This window comes from Pristiophorus japonicus, chromosome 3 (genome assembly GCF_044704955.1).
Source record: "Pristiophorus japonicus isolate sPriJap1 chromosome 3, sPriJap1.hap1, whole genome shotgun sequence".
Classification (NCBI taxonomy): domain Eukaryota; kingdom Metazoa; phylum Chordata; class Chondrichthyes; family Pristiophoridae; genus Pristiophorus; species Pristiophorus japonicus.
In genome coordinates, this window is record NC_091979.1 from 7,951,656 (window position 1) to 7,978,513 (window position 26,858).

General features: G+C 48.6%; 1 protein-coding gene across 4 annotated transcripts in view; it reads left to right on the top strand.

The window, feature by feature from the left end:
* abcb6a (ATP binding cassette subfamily B member 6 (LAN blood group) a) overlaps nucleotides 1–26,858 on the top strand; it is a 341,190-nt gene that overhangs the window by 31,971 nt on the left and 282,361 nt on the right. For all 4 annotated transcript variants that reach the window (XM_070875170.1, XM_070875168.1, XM_070875171.1 and 1 more), the window contains one exon: nucleotides 20,044–20,181. In XM_070875170.1, coding sequence (XP_070731271.1) covers nucleotides 20,044–20,181 — 138 coding nt within the window. The remainder of the gene's footprint in view (nucleotides 1–20,043; nucleotides 20,182–26,858) is intronic.

A 26,858-nucleotide genomic window follows, 5' to 3' on the forward strand; every position in this document is an offset into this window, starting at 1 on the left:
CTGCCCCTCCGACAGTGCAGCGCTCCCTCAGCACTGCCCCTCCGACAGTGCAGCGCTCCCTCAGCACTGCCCCTCCGACAGTGCTGCGTTCTCTCAGCGCTGCCCCTCTGACAGTGCTGCGTTCTCTCAGCGCTGCCCCTCTGACAGTGCGCCGCTCCCTCAGCGCTGCTCCTCCGACAGTGCGCCGCTCCCTCAGCGCTGCCCCTCCGACAGTGCGCCGCTCCCTCAGCGCTGCCCCTCCGACAGTGCGCCGCTCCCTCAGCGCTGCCCCTCCGACAGTGCGCTGCTCCCTCAGCGCTGCCCCTCCGACAGTGCGCCGCTCCCTCAGCACTGCCCCTCCGACAGTGCGCCGCTCCCTCAGCACTGCCCCTCCGACAGTGTGCCGCTCCCTCAGCGCTGCCCCTCCGACAGTGCGCTGCTCCCTCAGCGCTGCCCCTCCGACAGTGCGCCGCTCCCTCAGCACTGCCCCTCCGACAGTGCAGCACTCCCTCAGTAATGCTCCTCCAACAGTGCAACGCTCCCTCAGTACTGCCCCTCCGACAGTGCGCCGCTCCCTCAGCACTGCCCCTCCGACAGTGCGCCGCTCCCTCAGCACTGCACTGAAGTGTCAGCCGAGATTTTGTGCTCAAATCTCTGGAGTGGATCTAGAACCCTAGTCCTTCTGACCTGAAGCCGAGAATGCTGCCCACTGATCTGTGGCTTGATAACTGTCACAAATGATTACTAGTGAAGGCTAGCCTTTTCTTTGTAATAAATATAGCTGGTGTCCAACCTGGCATTTGATAACTGTTTAATAATAACGGATATCAGGAACGATGAGCATTCTGTGTCTCTGCCTGGGTTGCCTTTGGTGGCAAGGCAAACGTTCATTAGGTCAGAGAAGCAGTTTGGAGCAGATTGTATGTAATCTGTGAAGGGATGGGCTTAATGGGTCACATTTCCTATTTCATGCCCTATATATTCAATGTTTTACATACGAGTTTGCCGCTATATTGGTTTGAAGTACTTGTACTATTTTAATGGGGTCATTCATAAATGTATAAATTAAAAAGAAAGACTTGCTTTTATAAAGCGCCTTTCATGACCATCAGACGTCTCAAAGCGCTTTACAGGAAATGAAGTACTTTCTGGAGTGTAGTCACTGTTGTAATGTGGGAAACCAATTTGCGCACAGCAAACTTCCACAAACAGAAATGTGATAATGACCAGATAATCTGTTTTTTTTGTTATGTTGATTGCGGGATTAATATGTGAGGATTCTTCATCGCAGTCAAGGCCACCTACGGTCCAAAGTCTCAAGGCCCCACCCCACTGCTGGCCAAGAACGGGGAAACACTCAAGGACACCAAGGCAGTCAGGGCCCGCTGGAAGGAGCACTTCGAAGATCTCCTCAACTGAGACTCTGTCTTTGACCCGCTTGTTCTCGACTCCATCCCGCTGGAAGGAGCACTTCGAAGATCTCCTCAACCGAGACGACGGCAGCATGTGACCCGCCACGACCTCAGTGACACCCCAACGTCGCACGAGGTAGAAAAAGCCATAAGACAGCTCAAGAACAACAAGGCTACAGGAGCGGATGGAATCCCTGCCGAGGCACTAAAGGAGAGGCGCTCTTGGCGCGGATACATGACCTCATCTCACTCATCTGGAGGGAGGAGAACATGCCGGGAGATCTCAGAGATGCAGTGATCGTGACCATCTTTAAAAAAGGGGACAAGTCCGACTGTGGCAACTACACAGGAATCTCCCTGCTGTCAGCCACTGGGAAAGTTATCGCAAGAATCCTCCTCAACCGTCTTCTCCCTGTGGCTGAGGAGCTCCTCCCGGAGTCACAGTGCGGATTTCGTCTCCTATGGGACACTGCGGACATGATCTTTGCAGCGCGACAGCTGCAGGAAAATTGCAGGGAACAACACCGGCCCTTGTACATGGCCGCCTTCGACGTTACAAAGGCCTTTGACACTGTCAACCGCGAGGGTTTATGGAGCATCCTCCTCCGTTTTGGATGCCCCCAAAAGTTTGTCAACATGCTCCGCCTGCTCCACGACGACATGCAGGCCGTGATCCTTACCAACGGATCCATCACAGACCCAATCCACGTCCGGACCGGGGTCAAACAGGGCTGTGTCATCGCCCCAACCCAACCCTCTTCTCAATCTTCCTCGCTGCCATGCTCCACCACACAGTCAACAAGCTCCCCGCTGGAGTGGAGCTAAACTACAGAACCAGTGGGAAACTATTCAACCTTTGCCGGCTCCAGGCCAGGTCCAAGACCACCCCAACCTCTGTTGTTGAGCTACAGTACGCGGACAACGCCTGCGTCTGCGCACATTCAGAGGCTGAACTCCAGGATATAGTCGACATATTTACTGAGACGTATGAAAGCATGGGCCTTACCCTAAACATTCGAAAGACAAAGGTCCTCCACCAGCCTGTCCTCGCCACACAGCACTGCCCCCAGTCATCAAGATCCACGGCACGGCCCTGGACAATGTGGGCCATTTCCCATACCTCGGGAGCTTTTTATCAACAAAGGCAGACATTGATGAGGACATTCAACACCGCCTCCAGTGTGCCAGTGCAGCCTTCCGCCTCCTGAGGAAAAGAGTGTTCGAAGACCAGGCCCTCAAATCTACCTTCAAGCTCATGGTCTACAGGGCTGTAGTAATACCCACCCTCCTGTATGGCTTAGAGACATGGACCATGTACAGCAGACACCTCAAGTCGCTGGAGAAATACCACCAACGATGCCTCTGCAAGATCCTACAAATCCCCTGGGAGGACAGACGCGCCAACATCCCCAGCATTGAAGTACTGACCACACTTGATCAGCTCCGCTGGGCAAGCCACATTGTCTGCATGCCAGACACGAGACTCCCAAAGCAAGTGCTCTACTCGGAACTTCTTCATGGCAAAGGTGAACGGTGGAAGCATTAAAAGGACACCCTCAAAGCCTCCCTGATAAAGTGCAACATCCCCACTGACACCTGGGAGTCCCTGACCAAAGACCGCCCTAAGTGGAGGAAGTGCCTCCGGGAGGGCGCTGAGCACCTCGAGTCTCATCGCCGACTGCATACAGAAACCAAGCACAGGCAAAGAAAAGAACGAGCGGCAAACCTGTCCCACCCTCCCTTCCCCTCAATGGCTGTCTGTCCCACCTGTGGCTGGGTTTGTGGCTCTCGTATTGGACTGTTCAGCCACCTAAGGACTCATTCCAAGCGTGGAAGCAAGTCTTCTTCGATTCTGAGGGACTGCCTATGATAATATTGGCCAGGGCAGCTGTGATAACTCCCCTGCTCTTCTTCGAAATAGTGCCATGGGATCTTTTACATGAGAATTCAGCCGGTTTAACTTCTCATCCAAAAGACAGCACCTTCGACAGTGAGGCGCTCCCTCAGCACTGCACTGGAGTGTCAACCTGGATTTTTAAAATTTTGTGCTCAAGTCCCTGGAGTGGGATATGAACCCACAACCTTCTGACTCGGAGGCGAGTGTGTTACCCACTGACTCACAGCTGACACTTTTTCACTTGGAACCATAGTCGCACATAGCCTGTGTGCGCTATGAGGAATTATTTACCATTCTCACCTGTCTTCCAACAAACTGGAAGAGGGACATTCTGGGAGAAGCACTAAGAATAATTGTACCAGGTAGAATTGCCATTTTATTATGGAGGGGGGCAAACTTCAGTGGGATGAAAAGGGATCTGGCCTGGACCTGGTGGATTGGAATCAAAAATTGGCAAGCAAAATTGTAATTGAACAATGGGAGATCTTCAAAGAGAAGATGGTTTAGATCCAGAGTAGACACATTCCCATGAGGAGGAAAGGAACGGCATCTAAAGCTAGAGCTCCCTGAATGACTGAGGATATAGATGGGAATCTGTTCAGCCTCCACCACCTCCAGACCAGATCCAAGGTCGTCCCGTCCTCTGTCATTGAACTATAGTACGCAGACAACACTTGAGTCTGCGCGCACTCAGACCCCGAACTCCAAGCCATCATCAACACCTTCACCGAGGCATACGAGAGCATGGGCCTTACGCTAAACATCTGTAAGACAAAGGTCCTCTACCAACCTGATCCCGCCACACAGCACTGCCCCTGGATTATCAAAATCCATGACGAGACTTTTGACAACGTGGACCGTTTTCCATACCTCGGGAGCCTACTGTCAGCGAGAGCAGACATTGACGACGAGGTCCAGTATGCCAGCGCAGCCTTCGGTCACCTGAGGAAGAGAGCGTTTGAAGACCAGGACCTCAAGCCTGGCACCAAGCTTATAGTCTACAGGGCAGTAGTGATACCTGTCCTCCTATATGGCTCCGAGACATGGACTATATACAGCAGACACCTCAGTGCACTGGAGAAGTACCACCAGCGCTGCCTCCGCAAAATCCTGCAAGTCCATTGGCAGGATAGACGCACCAGCGTCATTGTTCTCGCTCAGGACAACATCCCCAGCATCGAAGCATTAACCACCCTCGACCTGTTCCGTTGGGCGGGCCACATTGTCCGCATGCCCGACACGAGACTCCCAAAGCAAGCGCTCTACTCAGCTCCAACATGGCAAGCGAGCCCCAGGTGGGCAGAGAAAACATTTCAAGGACACCCTCAAAGCCTCTTTGACAAAGTGCTACATCCCCACCGACTCCTGGGAATCCCTGGCCCAAGATCACCCAAAGTGAAGGAAGAGCATCTGGAGGGCGCTGCGCACCTCGAGTCCCGTCGCCGAAAACAAGCAGAAAAGTAACATAAACAGCGGAAGGAGCGTGCGCCAATCCAGGCTCTCCAACCACCCTTTCCTTCAACCACTGTCTGCCCCACCTGTGACAGAGACTGTAAGGACCCGCATTGGACTGTTCAGTCACCTGAGAACTCATTTTTAGAGCGGAAACAAGTCATCATCGACTCCGAGGGACTGCCTATTGATGATGATTGAATAAAATGAGACAGAAAGAGGACAGTTATGACAATTGTAAGTGTCATGTATCCGACATGGCTACTGTTGGTACTATCACAAGGTGTGCCACCAGAGGGCACAGCAGTGGGAGACTTGTAGGCTACCTGTACAGGTGTACCTGGCCTAGTATAAAAGTCAGGCCACCAGGTGTGATCCTCACTCTGAAGTTATCAGTAAAGGACTAAGATCACTACAGTTCAAGTACAACACATTGCCTTGTGGAGTCATTGTCAGAACATCCAAGGACACAACAGTAAGGTTCATTAATACAGTCGAGAACCAAGCTGAATACAAAAAGTTCAGAAGAGATCTAAAAAAAGGAATAAGAGAGGCAAAGCGGGAGTACGAGAAAAGATTAGCAGCTAACATAAAAGGGAATTAAAATGGGAATTCAAAAGTCTTTTATAAACTTATAAATAGTAAAAGGTTAGACCAAAGTTGATCTGTGGAGGCAGAGGGCATGGCTGAGGTACTAAATGAGTACTTTGCATCTGTCTTGAGCAGAGGATGTTGCCAATGTAGCAGTGAAGGAAGAAGCAGGAGCGATATTGGATAGGTTAAAAATAGATAGAGGCGGTGCTTAACAGGTTGGCCATCCTCAAAGTAGAAAAGTAACGCTTTTCCGGAAGGGATACTTCATAGGTTGCTGAGGGATTTGGGGTGGAAATTGCAGAGGCTCTGGCCATAATCTTCCAATCCTCCTTGGATATGGGAATGGTACCAGAGGATGCAAATGTTACACACCTGTTGTAAAAAAGGGGAGAGGGATAAACCCGGCAGGCCAGTCGGCCTAATGTTGGTGGTGGGGCAACTTTTAGAGACAATAATCCAGTACAAAATTAATTGGCCTTTGATGGGAACGGTAGCAGAGTGGCTATGTTACTCGACTAGTAATCCAGAGGCCGAGACTTGTGATCCAGAGACGTGAGTTCACATCCCACCACGGCAGCTGGGGAATTTAATTTAGATAAATCTGGAATAAAAAGCTAGTATCAGTAATGGTGACCATGAAACTATCGGATTGTCGTAAAAACTCATCGGGTTCACTAATGCCCCATTAGGGAAGGAAATCTGCCGTCCTTACCCGGTCTGGCTATCTGTGACTCCAGACCCACAGCGATGTGATTGACTCTTAACTTCCCTCTGAAATGGCCCAGCGAGCCACTCAGTCGCAACAAACTGCAACAAAGAGCAATAAAAAGAATAAAACCGGACAGACCACCCGGCATTGGAATCCAGCGGATTGGAAAGCAGCTAATGTAATGCCTCTGTTTAAAAAGGGGAGCAGTTTAACATCTGTAGTGGGGAAAATGCTTGAAACTATCATTAAGGAAGAAATAGCGGGACATCTAGATAGGAATAGTGCAATCAAGCAGACGCAGCATGGATTCATGAAAGGGAAATCATGTTTAACTAACTTACTGGAATTCTTTGAGGATATAACGAGCATGATGGATAGAGGTGTACCGATGGATGTGGTGTATTTAGATTTCCAAAAGGTATTCGATAAGGTGCCACACAAAAGGTTACTGCAGAAGATAAAGATACGCGGAGTCAGAGGAAATTTATTAGCATGGATAGAGAATTGGCTGGCTAACAGAAGCAGAGAGTCGGGATAAATGGGTCCTTTTCGGGTTGGAAACCGATGGTTAGTGGTGTGCCACAGGGATCGGTGCTGGGACCACAACTGTTTACAATATACATAGATGACCTGGAAGAGGGGACAGAGTGTAGTGCAACAAAATTTGCAGATGACACAAAGATTAGTGGGAAAGCGGGTTGTGTAGAGAACACAGAGAGGCTGCAAAGAGATTTAGATAGGTTAAGCGAATGGGCTAAGGTTTGGCAGATGGAATACAATGTTGGAAAGTGTGAGGTCATCCACCTTGGGGGAAAAAAAACAGTAAAAGGGAATATTATTTGAATGGGGAGAAATTACAACATGCTGCGGTGCAGAGGGACCTGGGGGTCCTTATGCATGAAACTCTTTTTTTTTGGAGTTTATCTGCAAAACAAAAAACATTAAACCGTGCCACCCGACCTGGGTGACACACCAGACATTTACAAGGCCCCTTTTTTTTCCTCCTTTTTTTTGGGTTTTTTTTTTGTGTTTTTCTTTTTTTTTTGGCACTAAAATCACAATTTTTCCCCAGTGCCCCCTATAAAAGGGAAGGGGGACACTAAAAGCACCGGCAATTAAATCAAATTAAACTTTAAAACGTAAAATCAAATTAAAATTTGGTTGCCGGGCGTGATGATGCACTCCAGTCCCTCCGGTGCCCACCTCTCGCGGAAGGCCGCGAGCGTACCGGTGGACACCGCGTGCTCCATCTCCAAGGACACCCTGGACCGGATGTAAGAGCGGAAGAGAGGCAGGCAGTCAGGTTGAACGACCCCCTCGACCGCCCGCTGCCTGGACCGGCTGATGGCACCCTTGGCCGTGCCCAGGAGCAGTCCTACGAGGAGGCCTTCGGACCTACCCGCTCCCCTCCGCACAGGGTGCCCAAAGATCAGGAGAGTGGGACTGAAGTGCAGCCAGAATTTCAGGAGCAGCCCCTTCATATAATGGAACAGGGGCTGCAACCTCGTGCATTCAATAAAAACATGGAACACGGACTCCTCCAGACCGCAGAAATTGCAGGCGGCCTGGGAGTCCGTGAACCGGCTTAAAAATTTATTGCACGGCACTGCTCCGTGCACCACCCTCCCAAAAAGTTAGTTTGCAGGTGCAGCAGGTAATCAGGAAGGCGAATGGAATGTTGGTCTTCATTGCGAGAGGGATGGAGTACAAAAGCAGGGAGGTCCTGCTGCAACTGTATATGGTATTGGTGAGGCCGCACCTGGAGTACTGCATGCAGTTTTGGTCACCTTACTTAAGGAAGGATATACTAGCTTTGGAGGGGGTACAGAGACGATTCACTAGGCTGACTCCGGAGATGAGGGGGTTACCTTATGATGATAGATTGAGTAGACTGGGTCTTTACTCGTTGAAGTTCAGAAGGATGAGGGGTGATCTTATAGAAACATTTAAAATAATGAAAGGGATAGACAAGATAGAAGCAGAGAGGTTGTTTCCACTGGTCGGGGAGACTAGAACTAGGGTGGACAGCCTCAAAATATGGGGGAGCCAATTTAAAACCGAGTTGAGAAGGAATTTCTTCTCCCAGAGGGTTGTGAATCTGTGGAATTCTCTGTCCAAGGAAGCAGTTGAGGCTGGCTCATTGAATGTATTCAAGTCACTAGATAGATAGATTTTTAACCAATAAGGGAATTAAGGGTTATGGGGAGCGGGCGGGTAAGTGGAGCTGAGTCCACGGCCAGATCAGCCATGATCTTGTTGAATGGCGGAGCAGGCTCGAGGGGCTAGATGGCCTACTCCTGTTCCTAATTCTTATGTTCTTATGTTCATTGAACTCGGCACCGGCTTTGGACACGACAACAGCACACCCAGCCCAGTCGACCCTGCGAAGTCCTCCTCACTAACATCTGGAAACTTGAGCCAATACTGGGAGATATGTGCCACAGATTAGTCAAGCAGCAGCCTGACATAGTCATACTCAGAGAATGTCACAAACTCCTTCATCATCATCCTTGGGTATGTCATAGAATCAGAGAAATTTACAGCACGGATAACTCTTGGTCGGCCCATCATGTCCGCGCCGGCCGACCAAGAGTTACCCAGCCTAATCCCACTTTCCAGCTCTCGGTCCGTAGCCCTGTAGGTTACGGCACTTCAGGTGCACGTTCAAGTATTTTTTAAATGTGGTGAGGCTTTCTGCCTCTACCACCCTTTCAGGCCGTGAGTTCCAGACCCCCACCACCCTCTGGGTGAAGACATTTCCCCTCAAATCCCCTCTAAACCTCCCCCCAATTACATTAAATCTATGCCCCCTGGTTGTTGACCCCTCTGTCAAGGGAAACAGGTCCTTCCTATCCACTCTATCCAGGCAATTTTATAACCTCAATCAGGTCTCCCCTCAGCCTCCTCTGTTCCAAAGAAAACAGACCCAACATCTCTAATCTTTCCTCATAGCCAAAATTCTCCAGTCCAGACAACATTCTTGTAAATCTCCTCTGTACCTTCTCTAGTGCAATCACATCTTTCTTGTAATGTGGTGACCAGAACTGCACGCAGTACTCCAGCTGCAGCCTAACCAATGTTTTATACAGTTCAAGCATAACTTCCTTGGTCTTGTATTCCCTGCCTCAACTAATAAAGGCAAGTATTCCACATGCCTTCTTTAACCACCTTCTTATCTACCCGGCCTGATACCTTCAGGGATCTGTGGACCTGCACTCCCAGGTCCCTTTGTTCCTCTACACTTTTTAGTGTTGTACAATTTAATGTGTATTCCCTTGCCTTGTTAGACCTCCACAAATGCATTACCTCACACTTATCCAGACTGAATTCCATTTGCCACTGTTCTGCCCACCTGACCAGTTGATTGATATCTTCCTGCAGTCTACAGCTTTCTTCTTCATTATCAAACACACAGCCTATTTTTGTATCATCTGCAAACTTCTTAATCATACCCCCGACAGTCAAGTCCAAGTCATTGATATATACCACAAAAAGCAAGGCACCCAGCACTGAGTCCTTGGGAACGCCACTGGATACAGCCTTCCAGTCACAAAAACATCCATCGACCATTACCCTTTGCTTTCTGCCTCTGAGCCAATTTTGGATCCAACTTGCCACTTTGCCCTGGATCCCAGGGGCTTTTAGTTTCGTGACCAGTCTGCCATGTGGGACCTTATCAAAAGCTTTGCTAAAATCCATATACACTACATCATATGCACTGCCCTCATCGACCCTGCTGGTTACCTCCTCAAAATTCAATCAAGTTAGTCAGACACGACCTTCCCTTGACAAATCCGCGTTGACTATCCTTGATTAATCCATGTCTTTCCAAATGAAGATATATCCTGTCCTGTCTGCACCACCTCCAGCCACGCATTCATTTTCTCTATCCTCCTATTTCTGTACTCACTAGCACGTGGCACCGCAGTAACCCGGAGATTACTATCTTTTGAGGTCATGCTTTTTAATCTCTCTCCTAGCTCCCTAAACTCTGCCTGCAGGACCTCATCCCTCTTTCTACCCATGTCATTGGTATCGATATGGACCACGACCTCTGGCACCCTCTCTCTCCCCAGAATGTCTTGCAGCCGCTCGGTGATATCCTTGACCCTGTCCCACCGGCAGAACAGGCCCACCATAGGTGGCGGCACAGTGGCATACAGCCGGGAGAGAGCGGCCCTAGGAGTCCTCAATATTGACTCCAGTCCAGATGAAGGCTCATAGCTTCGTGTTAAGCATGGGCAAGGAAACCTCCTGCTGATTACCGCCCTCCCTCAGCTGATGAATCGGTACTCCTCCATGTTGAACACCACTTGGAAGAAGCAGTGAGACTAGCAAGGGCACAGAATGTACTCTGGGTGGGGAACTTCAATGTCTTGCAGAAGAAAAGTAAAAGTGGAGGGCAGAGAAACCCAAAGCATAAAGGGCCACATTACAGCAAAATTCTAAAGGGGCAAAGGGTATTAAAAAAGACAAGCCTGAAGGCTCTGTGCCTCAATGCGAGGAGTATTCGCAATAAGGTGGACGAATTAACTGCGCAGATAGCAGTTAACGGATATGATGTAATTGGCATCACGGAGACATGGCTCCAGGGTGACCAAGGCTGGGAACTCAACATCCAGGGGTATTCAACATTTCGGAAGGATCGACAAAGAAAAAGGAGGTGGGGTGGCGTTGCTGGTTAAAGAGGAAATTAATGCAATAGTAAGGAAGGACATTAGCTTGGATGATGTGGAATCGGTATGGGTGGAGCTACGGAATACCAAAGGGCAGAAAATGCCAGTGGGAGTTGTGTACAGACCACCAAACAGTAATAATGAGGATGGGGACAGCATCAAACAAGAATTTAGGGATGCGTGCAATAAAGGTACAGCAGTTATCATGGGCGACTTTAATCTACGTATTGATTGGGCTAACCAAACTGGTAGCAATGCGGTGGAGGAGGATTTCCTGGAGTGTATTAAGGATGGTTTTCGAGACCAATATGTCGAGGAACCAACTAGAGGGCTGGCCATCCTAGACTGGGTGATGTGTAATGAGAAGGGACTAATTAGCAATCTTGGTGTGCGAGGCCCCTTGGGGAAGAGTGACCATAATATGGTAGAATTCTTTCTTAAGATGGAGAGTGACACAGTTAATTCAGAGACTAGGGTCCTGAACTTGGGAAAAAGTAACTTTGATGGTATGAGACGTGAATTGGTTAGAATAGACTGGCGAGTGATACTTGAAGGGTTAAAGGTGTATAGGCAATGGCAAACATTTAAAGATCACATGGATGAACTTCAACAATTGTACATCCCTGTCTGGAGTAAAAATAAAATAGGGAAGGTGGCTCAACCGTGGTTAACAAGGGAAATTAAGGATAGTATTAAATCCAAGGAAGAGGCATATAAATTGGCCAGAAAAAGCAGCAAACCTGAGGACTAGGAGAATTTTGTAATACAGCAGAGGAGGACAAAGGGTTTCATTAGGAGGGGGAAAATAGAGTATGAAAGGAAGCTTGCTGGGAACATAAAAACGGACTGCAAAAGCTTCTATAGATATGTGAAGAGAAAAAGATTATTGAAAACAAATGAAGGTCCCTTGCAGTCAGATTCAGGAGAATTTATAATGGGGAACAAAGAACTGGCAGACCAGTTAAACAAATACTTTGGTTCTGTTTTCACGAAGGTTGACACAAATAACCTTCCAGAAATACTAGGATTCCGAGGGTCTAGTGAGAAGGAGGAACTGAAGGAAATCCTTATAAAGCGGGAAATTGTGTTAGGGAAATTGATGGGATTGAAGGCCGATAAATCCCCTGGGCCTGATGGTCTGCATCCCAGAGTACTTAAGGAAGTGGCCATAGAAATAGTGGATGCATTGGTGATCATTTTCCAACAGTCTATCGACTCTGGATCAGTTCCTATGGACTGGCGGGTAGCTAATGTAACACCACTTTTTAAAAAAGGAGGGAGAGAGAAAATGGGTAATTATAGACTGGTTAGCCTGACATCAGTAGTGGGGAAAATGTTGGAATCAATTATTAAACATGAAATAGCAGCGCATTTGGAAAGCAGTGACAGGATCGTTCCAAGCCAGCATGGATTTATGAAAAAGAAATCATGCTTGACAAATCTTCTAGAATTTTTTGAGGATGTAACTAGTAGAGTGGACAAGGGAGAACCAGTGAATGTGGTGTATTTGGACTTTCAAAAGGTTTTTGACAAGGTCCCACACAAGAGATTGGTGTGCAAAATTAAAGCACATGGTACTGGGGGTAATGTACTGAAATGGATAGAGAACTGGTTAGCAGAGAGTCGGGATAAACGGGTCCTTTTCAGAATGGTAGGCAGTGACTAGTGGGGTGCTGCAGGGCTCAGTGCTGGGACCCCAGCTCTTTACAATATACATTAATGATTTAAATGAAAGAATTGAGTATAATAAATATCTCTAAGTTTGCAGATGACATTAAACTGGGTGGCAGTGTGAACTGTGAGGAGGACGCTAAAAGTCTGCAGGGTGACTTGGACAGGTTAGGTGAGTGGGCAAATGCATGGCAGATGCAATATAAAGTGGGTAAATGTGAGGTTATCCACTTTGGTGGCAAAAACGGGAAGGCAGAATATTATCTGAATGGTGGCAGATTAGGAAAAGAGGAGGTGCAACGAGACCTGGGTGTCATGGTACATCAGTCATTGAAAGTTGGCATGCAGGTACAGCAGGCGGTGAAGAAGGCAAATGATATGTTGGCCTTCATAGCGAGAGGATTTGAGGTCTTACTGCAGTTGTACGGGCCCTTGGTGAGGCCTCACCTGGAATATTGTGTTCAGTTTTGCTCTCCTAATCTGAGGAAGGACTTTTTTGCTATTGAGGGAGTGCAGCGAAGATTTACCAGACTGATTCCAGGGATGGCGGGACTGACATATGAGGAGAGACTGGATCAGCTGGCCTTTATACACTGGAGTTTAGAAGGATGAGAGGGGATCTCATAGAAACTTATAAGATTTTGACAAGACTGGACAGGTTAGATGCAGGAAGAATGTTCCCGATGATGGGGAAGTCCAGAACCAGGGGACACAGTCTTAGGATAAGGGGTAGGCCATTTAGGACCGAGATGAGGAGAAACTTTTTCACTCAGTTGTTGACCTGTGGAATTCCCTGCTGCAGAGAGTTGTTGATGCCAGTTCATTGGATATATTCAAGAGGGAGTTAGATATGGCCCTTACGGCTAAAGGGATCAAGGGGTATGGAGAGAAAGCAGGAAAGGGGTACTGATGGAATGATCAGCCGTGATCTTATTGAATGATGGTGCAGGCTCGAAGGGCCAAATGGCCTACTCCTTCACCTATTTTCTATGTTTCTATGTCCGTCACCAAGAGATGCTCGGTAGCACCACTACTGACTGAGCTGGCTGAGTCCTGAAGGACATAGCTGCCAGATTGGGCCTGCGGCAGGTGGTGAGAGAACCAACACGACGGAAAAACTTACTTGATCTCGTTCTCACCAGTGTACCTGTCGCAGATGCATCTGTCCATGACAGTATCGATAGCAGTGATCACCGCACAGTCAGTGTGGAGACATCGTCCCGTGTTCACACTGAGGACACCCTCCATCGTGTTGTGTGGCTAAATGGGATCGATTCCGAACAGATCTAGCAGCTGGAAACGGGGCATCCATGAGGTGCTGTGGGCCATCAGCAGCAGCAGAATTGTATTCCACCACAATCTGTAACCTCATGGCCCTGCATATCGCTCACTGTACCTAATATGCCCTTACTATACAGTATAAATGCACACGAGGCCCATACTTGAGAGAAGGTCACTCTGTGAACAGTAACCTTTATTAGCCAGCACTGAAGTGAAGAAGGTGGGTGGAGCGTCCCCTTTTATACCTGAAAGTCCAGGTTCGGAGTGTCTCCCACAGGTTCACCACCTAGTGGTCAGTGTTCTCACGGTATATAACTTAGGTCCGTTTATAAATGGGTTACAATGACAGTTGAAAACATGACATCACCTTCCCCCCCCCCCAAAAGTCTTATTGGGATCACAGGTTAAGTCTCTCTGGTGGTTTACGCTCCCTTGTAGAGCGCCTGAGTTGGGGCTCTGGTTGTTGGGCACTGGCCTGAGTATCTGCTGTTTGTAGTGCCCCAGGCCAGTCCGGACTGCCCACAGTGACTGGGCTCTCCTCCACTTGGTTCCGGTGTTCGGTCACCTGTGGTGGAGTGAACTCTACGTCGTGTTCTTCCTCTGTTTCTTCTATGGGGTTGCTGAACCTCCCTTTTGTTTGATCCACGTGTTTGCAGCAGATTTGTCCATTGGTAAGTTTAACTACCAGAATCCTATTTCCCTCTTTGGCAACCACAGTGCCTGCGAGCCATTTGGGCCCTGCAGCGTAGTTGAGGACAAAAACAGGGTCATTGACATCAATACATCGCGCCCTCGCATTCCTGTCATGGTAGTCATATTGTGACTGGCGCCTGCTCTCAACAATTTATTTCATGGTGGGGTGTATAAGGGATAACCGGGTTTTGAGCGTCCTTTTCATTAGCAGCTCTGCGGGTGGAACCCCTGTGAGCGAGTGTGGTCAGGATCTGTAGGACAACAGGAGGCGTGATAAGCGGCTTTGTAGGGAACCCCCTTGGATTCTGAGCATCCGCTGTTTGATTATCTGCACTGCTCGTTCCGCTTGGCTGTTTGAGGCCGGTTTGAACGGTGCCGTTCTGACATGGCTGATATAATTTCCTGCCATGAAGTCCTGGAATTCAGTGCTTGTGAAGCACGGGCCATTGTCGCGGACCAAGACGTCCGGTAGACTATGGGTGGCGAACATTGCCCGTAGACTTTCTACCGTGGCAGAGGATGTGCTTGAATTAAGAATGTCACACTCAATCCATTTGGAGTAGGCGTCTACTACAAACAAAAACATGAAGGAGGTGGGGGTAGCTTCCCCTTTTATACCTGAAAGTCCAGGTTAGGGTTAGGAGTGTCTCCCAAAAGTTCACCACCTAGTGGTCAGTGTTCTCACGGTGTACAACTTGGGTCAGTTTATACATGGGTTACAATAACAGTTGAATACATGACACTACCATTACCATCAAGCCAGGGGACTGTCGAAATCTCGACTCTCAATATAAGACTCTGACACAAACAGCTCCGGTAGATGTTCTTTTAATAAGTTTTACTTGCAGCAAGGAAAAGCCTCACTCAGTCAAAGGCTGAGCGAAGACTTCTACAGTGGTACAAAATCACAATATCTTTATACAGAAGAACAAACAAGTTTGGTTCCATCACGTGTATCAGTTCTGCCCTTGCAGTCAGCAAATACAGATAAGGAGTTCTTTAATCACTTAGTTAACACCACAGCCTTGTTTTAGTCTTTACATATCTATACAACCTTATCTAGCACTTCTAAGGTTTAGCATAGCAACTGTTATTAATCGGGAGCACAACAGGACATTCTGTTATCTGGTGGTTAGGCTCTGGCTGAGTGAGTATATTCAAGGTTCCCTCGCTCAAACAGATGGCTCCTGCTTTTCTTAATTTAATCAGCTATCAGTCAAGGTTAGTATGTTTATGCAGAAGCAGGCTGTCTGCTGCAGGAGCTTCTGGGAGGACCGGGACTCCATTTTGTTTTATTACTAAAGGGTACATTTAACAGGAAATGTAACTTCTAAAAGTAAATTTCCACAGGACCAGCCCTGGTTCAATGAGGAGTGCAGAAGATCATGCCAGGAGCAGCACCAGGCGTACCTAAAAATGAGGCACCACCCTGGGGAAGCTGCAACACAGGACTACATGCATGCTAAACAGCGGGAGCAGCATGCTATAGACAGGGCTAAGTGATCCCACAATGAACGGATCAGATCAAAGCTCTGCGGTCCTGCAACGTCCAGTCGTGAATGGTGGTGGACCATTAAACAACTAACGGGAGGAGGAGGAGGCTCCATGAATATCCTCATCCTCAATGATGGCGGAGCCCAGCACGTGAGTGCAAAAAACAAGGCCAAAGCGTTTGCAACCATCTTCAGCCAGAAATGCCAAGTAGATGATCCATATCGGCTTCCTCCTGAGGTCCCCATCATCACAGAAGCCAGTCTTCAGCCAATTTGATTCACTCCACGTGATATCAAGAAGCGGCTGAACACACCGGATACAGCAAAGGCTATGGGCCCCGACAATATCCCGGCTGTCGTGCTGAAGACTTGTGCTCCAGAACTAGCCGCACCTCTAGCCATTGTTCCAGTACAGCTACAACACTGGCACCTACCCAACAATGTGGACAACTGCCCAGCTATTCCTGTCCACAAAAAGAAAGTCAAATCCAATCCGGCCAATTACCGCCCCATCAGTCTACTCTCAATCATCAGCAACGTAATACAACTTGTCATCGACAGTGCTATCAAGTGGCACTTACTCACCAATAACCTGCTCACCTATGTCTAGTTTGGGTACCGCCAGGACCACTTGGCGCCAGACTTCTTTACAGCCTTGGTCCAAACATGGACAAAAGAGCTGAATTCCAGAGGTGAGGTGAGAGTGACTGCCCTTGACATCAAGGCAGCATTTGACTGAGTGTGGCATCAAGGAGCCCTAGTAAAACTGAAGTCAACGGGAATCAGGGGGAAACCCTCCACTGGCCGGAGTCATACCCAGCACACAGGAAGATGGTTGGAGGTCAATCATCCCAGCCCCAGGACATCTCTGCAGGAGTTCCTCAGGGCAATGTTCTAGGCTCAACCATCTTCAGCTGCTTCATCAAATGACCTGCCCTCCATCATAAGGTCAGAAGTGGGGATGTTCGCTGATGACTGCACAGTGTTCAGTTCCATTCACAACTCCTCAGATAATGGAGCAGTCCGTGCCCACATGCAGCAAGACCTGGACAACATTCAGGTTTGGGCTGATAAGTGGCAAATAACATTCGTGTCACACAAGTGCCAGACAATGACCATCTCCAACAAGCGAGAGTCTAACCACTGCCCCTTCATATTCAACGGCATTACCATCACCGAATCCCCCACCATCAACATCCTGGGGGTCACCATTGACCAGAAGCTTAACCGGACCAGCCACATAAATACTGTGGCAACAAGAGCAGGTCAGAGGCTGGGTATTCTGCGGCAAGTGTCTCACCTCCTGACTCCCCAAAGCCTTTCCACCATCTACAAGACACAAGTCAGGAGTGTGAGGGAACACTCTCCACTTGCCTGGATGGGTGCAGCTCCAACAACACTCGAAGCTCGACACCATCCAGGGCAAAGTAGCCACTTGATCGGCCCGCTACCCACCACCTTCAACATTCACTCCCTCCACCACCGGCGCCCCCTGGCTTCAGTGTGTACCATCTACAAAATGCACTGCAGCAACTCGCCAAGGCTTCTTCGGCAGCACCTCCCAAACACGAGACCTCTATCACCTAGAAGGACAAGGGCAGCAGGCGCATGGGAACACCACCACCTCCACATTCCCCTCCCAGTCACACACCATCCTGACTTGGAAATATGCCATCGTTCCTTCATCGTCGCTGGGTCACAATCCTGGAACCCTCCCTAACAGCACCTTCACCACACGGACTGCAGCGGTTCAAGAAGGCGGCTCACCACCACCTTCTCAAGGGACAATTAGGGATGGGCAATAAATGCTGGTCTTGCCAGCGATGCCCACATCCCAGGAATGAATTTTTAAAAAATTTGGAAAAGTATTGGTTAATAAATGAAAGTCAGCACGGATTTGGTGAAGACAAATTGTGTTTGACTAACTTGATTGAGTTCTTCGATGAAGTAACTGGGCTTATGGCAATATCGCAAAATATCGACACAGAAGGGCAAAGGATATTTGACAACATCCTATAACAACCAACAAGCACATAACTGCAATTGTTTTAGCAAGCTCTTGCAGGAACCTTACGATGCACAGTGACGATCAGAGAATGAAACTCCGGGGCCGAAATTGCCCGATAAGGGAAGGCAGTGGCCACGGGGCGGTACGGAATGGGCGCCAGATCTCCGCAGAGGGGCTGCCAGTTTGTAAATTGCCTTTCGTGAGTTTTGGCGTGGTGCTCGGGACCGCTTCGCCCGTTTTTCCGCCGCGGCGTGCACGCACCGACCACTTGCCGACCGACGGGGACCCCCTTTGGGAAATTGCCCCGTGGGAGTGGCCCAGTCGGTGTCCGCGACAGCTTTTTGTGTCGGTGCACTCCCTGTAGCGTGGTGGCCCGGCCGCCCTTAAAGGGGAGGGCGCACTGCTGCGGCTGCCATGTTTTTTCTTTTTGTTGTTGGCTGACTGACGGGTCGGCCCGACAGTTGTGCCCCCGGGTTCGGCCGGGCTGCCAACAGGCAGCCTGCCATCCCCTCTTGGATGCCAGGCTGCTGGCCGGGCCGAAACCCTCCCTGCTGGGCCCAGTGGACCTAACTTAAAAGTATGCCGAGCTCGTAGCGCTCCTCCCCTCGAACGGAAGGTGAGAGACGTTGTGACGTGTCAGCATGAAGCAGATGACTGGTTGGGGCAACAGACCCGCTGCAAGGGCACTTCTGCCCGTCAGCCTCCGCCCCGAGCAAAAGAAAACCTCAAAGCGCCGAATACCGACGGCGTCTCTGCCACACGGGTTGGTGTGGGAAATTTCTACCTGAAGTTCTGGGCAAGGGCACCTATCTGAAACATGAGCCCGTCTTTTTTCTGTTGCTGTTGCTGCTGCTGCCGCCCTGTTGTGTGTTTCCAGCATTGTGTGTTCTTATAAAAAGCAAAATACTGCGGATGTCCCAATGTGAAATAAAAACAGAAAATGCTGGAAATCTCAGTGGGTCAGGCGGCGTCTGTGGAGAGAAACACAGAAGAGCTGCGAGGCGGATGCTATGAGGCTGCAGAGCGACTTGGATAGGTTCGGTGAGTGGGCAAATGCATGGCAGATGAAGTATAATGTGGATAAATGTGAGGTTATCCACTTTGGAGGTAAAAACAGAGAGACAGACTATTATCTAAATGGTGACCGATTAGGAAAAGGGGAGGTGCAACGAGACCTGGGTGTCATGGTACATCAGTCATTGAAGGTTGACATGCAGGTACAGCAGGCGGTTAAGAAAGCAAATGGCATGTTGGCCTTTATAGCGAGGGGATTTGAGTACAGGGGCAGGGAGGTGTTGCTACAGTTGTACAGGGCCTTGGTGAGGCCACACCTGGAGTATTGTGTACAGTTTTGGTCTCCTAACTTGAGGAAGGACATTCTTGCTATTGAGGGAGTGCAGCGGAGGTTCACCAGACTGATTCCCGGGATGGCGGGACTGACATATCAAGAAAGACTGGATCAACTGGGCTTGTATTCACTGGAGTTCAGAAGAATGAGAGGAGATCTCATAGAAACGTTTAAAATTCTGATGGGTTTAGACAGGTTGGATGCAGGAAGAATGTTCCCAATGTTGGGAAAGTCCAGAACCAGGGGCCACAGTCTAAGGATAAGGGGTAAGCCATTTAGGACCGAGATGAGGAGAAACTTCTTCACCCAGAGAGTGCTGAACCTGTGGAATTCTCTACCACAGAAAGTTGTTGAGGCCAATTTACTAAATATATTCAAAAAGGAGTTAGATATAGTCCTTACTACTAGGGGGATCAAGGGGTATGGCGAGAAAGCAGGAATGGGGTACTGAAGTTGCATTTTCAGCCATGAAGTCATTGAATGGCGGTGCAGGCTCGAAGGGCCAAATGGCCTACTCCTGCACCTATTTTCTATGTTTCTATGTTTCGGGTCGACAACCTTTCGTCAGAACTGGCATATGTTTGAAAAGAACACATTGTTAAGAAGCACTGAAAGGCGTAAAGGAACCCTTCTATTCTTCCTCTCCCACTTTCAGTGCTGCTTAACAATGTGTTCTTTTCAAACATTTGCCAGTTCTGACGAAAGGTTGTCGACCCGAAACAATTGTGTGTTTCGCTCCACAGACACCGCCTGACCCACTGTGATTTCCAGCATATTGTATGTTCTTATTCCATCTCCATTAACGGCTGATGTTTATTTCTGTCTCCCAGGTACACTTCGGTCTGTGGATGGTGCGATACATCTGTACGTTTCTGCTCTTTATCCTCGGGCTGAAAGCACCTGGTTTGCCTCGACGGCCCTATATGATCATGATTAACGAGGATGAACGGGATGTTGAATACAGCGAGGTAGGTGGAACACACATACTCTACTAGAAACTAACTAAGTAAGTCTACTCAAGAAAGAAAGGACGTGCATTTCTATAGCGCCTTTCACGACCTCGATGTCCCAAAGCGCTTTACGGCCACTGAATGACTTTCGAACAACATTCCCTATAAGCTGTGCGGTCGTGCAGTTCCTCTGCCAGTCCAGCGCAGCTTGGGATCGGCTTTTGCAATGTTTAAGTTCAACTGAGAATGGGCCACGCAGTTCCGTAAAGGGGCCGCACAATCAAAAATGAAATTACGGGAACGTTGCTTTTGAAGTGTAGTCACTGTTGTAATCTAGGATGCGACAGCTAATTTGTGCACAGCAAGCTCCCACAAACAGCATTAAGATAATTACCAGAAAATGTGTTATTTTAGGTGTTGGTTAAAGGATAAATATTAGCCAGGTCACCGAGGATAACTCCCCTGCTCTTCTCAAGTAGTGCCTTGGGATCTTTTACACTCATCTGAGAGAGCAAACTGCGCCTCGGTTTAACATCTCATATGAAAGACGGCACCTCCGACAGTGCAGCACTCCTTCAGTACTGCACTAAGAGTGCCTAATGTGAGGAAGGACGTTCTTGCTATTGAGGGAGTGCAGCGAAGGTTCACCAGACTGATTCCCGGGATGGCGGGACTGACATATGAGGAGAGACTGGATCGACTGGGCCTGTATTCACTGGAGTTTAGAAGGATGAGAGGGGATGTCACAGAAACATCTAAAATTCTGATGGGACTGGACAGGTTAGATGCAGGAAGAATGTTCCCGATGTTGGGGAAGTCCAGAACCAGGGGACATAGTCTAAGGGTAAGGGGTAAGCCATTTAGGACGGAGATGAGGAGAAACTTCTTCACTCAGAGAGTTGTTAACCTGTGGAATTCCCTACCGCAGAGAGTTGTTGATGTCAGTTCATTGGATATATTCAAGAGGGAGTTAGATGTGGCCCTTACGGCTGAAGGGATCAAGGGCTATGGAGAGAAAGCAGGAAAGGGGTACTGAGGGAATGATCAGCCATGATCTTATAGAATGGTGGTGCAGGCTCGAAGGGCCGAATGGCCTACTCCTGCACCTATTTTATATGTTTCTATGTCAGCCTAGATTATGGGCTCAAATCTCCGAAGTGGGACTTGAACGCATGACATTCTGACTCCGAAGCAAGAGAGAATGCTGCGCACTGAGCAAAAGCTCAAAATTCTTGGCATAGGTGCAAATACTCCATGCATGATTATTTTGTCTTGTGGTCTTTCACTTTATGATAAAATCTTCACTAAATATATTCAAAAGGAGTTAGCTGTAGTCCTTACTACTAGGGGGATCAAAGGGTATGGTGAGAAAGCAGGAATGGGGTACTGAAGTTGCATGTTGAGCCATGAACTCATTGAATGGCGGTGCAGGCTCGAAGGGCCGAATGGCCTACTCCTGCACCTATTTTATATGTTTCTATGTTTCATAAGTCTCAGCTTAGTTCTGTTGATAATATCTCGCTTCTGAGTTGGTGATTTTGCTGTCCTGAGGAGTACTGTATTATCACAGGTGCTGTCCTTCAGAAACATTGAACCAACGACTAATTTGCCTGTACAAAAGCAAAACACTGCTTTGCTTTTGTAATTTGCCTGTTCCACTGGTTCCCATGGCATTGTTGAAAGAGGAACGGGGGTTTCCCCCCAATGTTTTGACCAATATCCCTCCCTCAGCTAACAGTGTAAAAAAAACATTGGGGGAGGGGTGGGGGAGTTTTTACTTCCCGACGCACTGGGAACAGGTGGGAGTGGGGAGGTTCTGGTAGTGTGTGGGATTTAACCCCACAGCGTGCGACTCTTGGCTCTGACTGGTTCCCTGATCCAGCGGTCAGCCTGGATTGACAAGCTTGGCTTCCAGTCGGGCGCGGAATGCTTCAGAGGAGGCCGCAGGACCAGGTAGGCCTCTTCCTCCTATCCTGGAGTCCCTGGTTGCAGACAGCAGCAGCAGTTACACCTCCTTTCATCAGGCTCCCAACTTATAAGTGACTAAGTCACTTCCACAACAGCTCTACAACTATTTTGTTGCAACATTAATACAAGTGCCTCCTGATTAAAGGGGGGGAGGGGGCACTAAAACCGATACAATTAAACTTTCGACAGTAAACTTAAATTAAAATTTGGTTGCTGGGGGTGATGATGCACTCCAGTCCCTCCGGCGCCCACCTCTCGCCGAAGGCCGTGAGTGTACCGCTGGACACCGGGTGCTCCATCTCCAGGGACACCCTGGCTCGGACGTAACCGCGGAACAGAGGCAGGCAGTCGGGCTGAATGACCCCCTCGACCGCCCGCTGCCTGGACCGGTTGATGGCCCCCTTGGGCGTGACCAGGAGCAGATAGGTCCGGTCCCCGACCCTGCGGGATGGTGTCTGACCCCGGGGTGGTCTGATTCGCGGTTGGTGGAGGGACGTGGTTTGATGGTGGAGGAGCTTGAGGGGAGTGGGGTGGGTGTCGGGAGGAAGCACTTCTGCTCCTCCTGGCCCACTTACCTTCACCCCAAAGCTGTTCTCGCCTAGCTGCAGCTGCCAGGGTCCTGAGGCCCGGGTTAACTTATGAGGAAAGGTTGAGGAGGTTGGGCCTCTACTCATTGGAATTCAGGTGAACTTATCGAAACATATAAGATTATGAGGGGGCTTGACGAGGTGGATGCAGAGAGGATGTTTCCGCTGATGGGGGAGACTAGAACTAGAGGGCATGATCTTAGAATAAGGGGCCGCCCATTTAAAACTGAGATGAGGTGGAATTTCTTCTGAGGGTTGTAAATCTGTGGAATTCGCTGCCTCAGAGAGTTGTGGAGGCTGGGTCATTGAATAAATTCAAGGCAGAAATAGACAGTTTCTTAACCGATAAGGGGTTATGGGGAGCGGGCGGGGAAGTGGACCTGAGTCCATGATCAGATCAGCCATGATCGTATTAAATGGCGGAGCAGGCCCGAGTTTCCGTGTGGCCTACTCCTGCTCCTATTTCTTATGTTCTTATGAAACCCGGCCGGCCACCGTAAAACCTACACAGCAGGTGGTCACATCGGAGGCTTTCGGCCTACTTAACATATTTAAAATGCCATCCCGCATCCTGAGAGCGGGTTGGTTGTCCGCCACTTGTCCCGCCTCAGTAAAACCCGGAAGCCGACGGGTTGGAGCCGGCTTCTTGCCACGCTTGGAGTTTTTGCCCAATTAACCTCCCACCCGCTCACCCATGTTAAAATTCCCCCCCCCCCCCCCCCCTCCGTTGTGTCGTTGCAATCTATGGGATCTTGATGTGTGGAAAATAACAATTTATATGTGAAGTGCTTTGAGATATTTGTGAGATGGGTTACGTGGCTATCAAAGTTCCCCCTAAGCCGTGCGCGGCCTGTTTGTTTCCATCCACGGTCCCTTTTTAAATTTCTGCGCATGCGCGGTATTTCCAGTGGAAAAGCTCGTGAGCGGGCTGCGCGGGACCATGCAGATTACTCGCGGATGCACACGCGCGCAGCTTCGAGGGAACTTAGAGGGAACTATTGGTGACTATCCAATATCAAGGTATGTCATTCTCTAATGAAGAAGTGGTCGTACACTAGGAAGAATTTTTTTTTTTTTAAACACCAGCAACTCTCCCTTTTAAAGGGTAAATAAAATGTGAAAAATCACACGATCACGTCGGGTATTTTCATCCTTCCAGCTCACCAACCTATCCATTGCAGCTTTCAACCTACACTTGAATAGGCAGCTACGACCTCAGGTTAATGTTTCGGCGATGTGAGCCGAAAGTTGGGAGGATAATTTTCCGCCGATGTTCCAGCCTAACTTTCCACTTTTCAATCAAAATGGGTGATAGCAGGCGGTTTTGGGCGATTATATGGGCACTAGGCCAGTGATGTGGTGGAAAGTCTAGCCTTGTAGAAAATAGGAGCAGTACTTGGCCATTCGGCCCTTCGAGTCTGCACCGCCATTCAATATGATCATGGCTGATCCTTTATCTCAACACCAGGAGGCATCCCTGATGTTGCAGCACTCCCTCAGTATTGCACTGGTGTGTCAGCTGAGATTATTTACACAATTCCCAGCGTCGAGCTCCTAAGAAATTGGCTGAGCGGCAGGAGACGGAGACAGAGACCAGGAGACAGAGACCCTTTGCTTCTCCTCGCAAAGGGTGGTAGACGTTTGGAACTCTCTTCCGCATACTGCAATTGATGCTAGATTATTAATTTTAAATCTGAGACCGATCGATTTTTCTTCACCAAAGGTATTAGGAGCAGGGGTAGTTCCTCGAGCCTGTTCCGCTATCTCATGAGATCACGGCTGATCTGCCAGCTGACTCCAGATACCAGCCTTTGCCCCATACCCCTTAATACCTTTGGTTAACAAAAATCTATCAATCTCAGAGTTAAAATTAATAATTGACTCAACATCAATTGCTGTTTGTTGAAGAAAGTTCTTTGTGTGTAGAAATGTTTCTTAATTTCACTCCTGAAAGGCCGGGCTCTAATTTTTAGACTTTGCCCCTTAGTCCTAGATTCCCCAACCAGCGGAGATAGTTTCTCTCGATCTACCCTATCTGTTGCCCTTGATATCTTGAAAACTTTGATCAGATCAGCCCTTATCCTTCCAAATTCCAGGGAATACAACCCTAATTTGTGTAATCTCGCCTCAGAATTTAACCCTTGGAGTTTGGGTATAATTCTGGTAGCAACTGAGCCAATCGGGCTCATTTTTCTTACACTAAACTTAGTTATCCAGTATAAAATTCCGTGCTAGTGATGGATCTGCTTGTGCTTGGTGCTGAACATGGCGTGTATTGTACCCTCTGACTGTATCCCTTGCTGATGCTGTGCCTGTCTTTTTTTTAAACTGCTCTTAATACTCGGGATATGAACATAAGAACATAAGAAATAGGAGCAGGAGTAGGCCATTCGGCCCCTCGAGCCTGCTCCACCATTTAATACGATCGTGGCTGATCTGATCATGGAATCAGCTCCACTTCCCTGCCCGCTCCCCATAACCCTTTACTGCCTTATCACTCAAAAATCTGTCTATCTCCACCTTAAATACATTCAATGACCCAGCCTCCACAGCTCTCTGGGGCAGAGAATTCCACAGATTTACAACCCTTTGAGAAAAAAATTCCTCCTACTCTCAGTTTTAAGTGGACGGCCCCTTATGTCCCCTAGTTTTAGTTTCCCCTATGAGTGGAAACATCATCTCTGCATCCACCTTGTCGAGCCCTCTCATTATCTTATATGATTCAATAAGATCACCTCTCATTCTTCTGATCTCCAATGAATATAGGCTCAACCTATCTTCATAAGTCAACCCCCTCATCTCCGGAATCCACCTAGTGAACCTTCGCTGGCAAGGCCGTGATATATTGCCTATTCCTACTTGTCCTGAGAAGGTGATGGTGAGCCTTCCCCTTGAATCGCTGTTGGGTTGATATAACTGAGTGACTTGCTGCGTCACTTCAGAGGGCCGCTAAGAGACAACCTCGACAGTGTGGGATTGGACTCGCATATAGGCCAGACTGGGTAAGGCAGGTTACCTTCTGCTTGTGGGAGATTGCTTTGCGCAAATTGCTTGCCGTGTTTCCTACGTTACAACAGTGACGACATTTCAAAAGTATTTTATTGGCTGTAAAGCGCTTTGGGATGCCTTGAAGTCATGAAAGGTGCTATAGAAATGCGTCTTTAATTTTTTAAGGGACGTTAGTGAACCAGTTGGGTTTTTACGACAATCTGACAGCTTCACGGTCACTTCTACTGATATTTTGAGATTTATTTTTATATTGAATTCAGATTCTCAAACTATCACGGTGGATTTGAACTCACGTTCTCTGGTCATTAGCCCAAGCCTCTATATTTCAAACCCAGTGATAGAACCACGATGCTACCATACCACCTTGTGCACGGAGCACCTTGTGTTTTGCAGCCATGCTATATGCAACCTAATTGCATCTTGTGGAAACGTCCCAGAGGGCTTCACGGACGAGGCATTGCTTTGAGGTGCAACCCCTGTTGTTTTGTAGGAAAACGCAGCAGCCATTTTGTGCAAAGCAAGGTTCCACAAACAGCAGTGAAATGAATGATCAATGATTGCATTTTGATGGTCTTTGAGGGAAGCACGTTGGCTAAAGCACCCTGCTCTTCGAGTATGTTCGGGGGTTGGAGTGGGGTGGATCAGCAGATCATAGCAGCTAGGACATGCTGCGATCGGCAGAAGGCTTCTTTGAGATGCCGGGGGAAGCAGGAATGCTTTTCTTGGCTCACAAGCATTGCTGTAAAAAGCACTTTGCTTTTGCAGCCGTCCGCTCCTGTCTCCATTTTGCTGCCAGGTTTCCCGAGCCCTGGGAAGCCTGGCTGGCAACCATTCAGTTTAAATCAGGCTCCCGACTGCACTGTGCGGGAGCCTGATTTAAATATAATGAAATGTTCTCCCTCTCCGAGACAGGACATAGACATATGCCATGCAGCCCGGCACCGTAACCATGGCAGCAGATGTGTATCAGTGGAACAGGAGGAGGCCATTCAGCCCCTCGAGCCTGTTCTGGCATTCTATTCGATCATGGCTGATCTGTACCTCAACCCCATTTAACTCGCCTCTGCTCCATATTCCTTGATACCCTTACCTAACAAAAATCTAGCGATCTCGGTTTTGAAAGCTGCAATT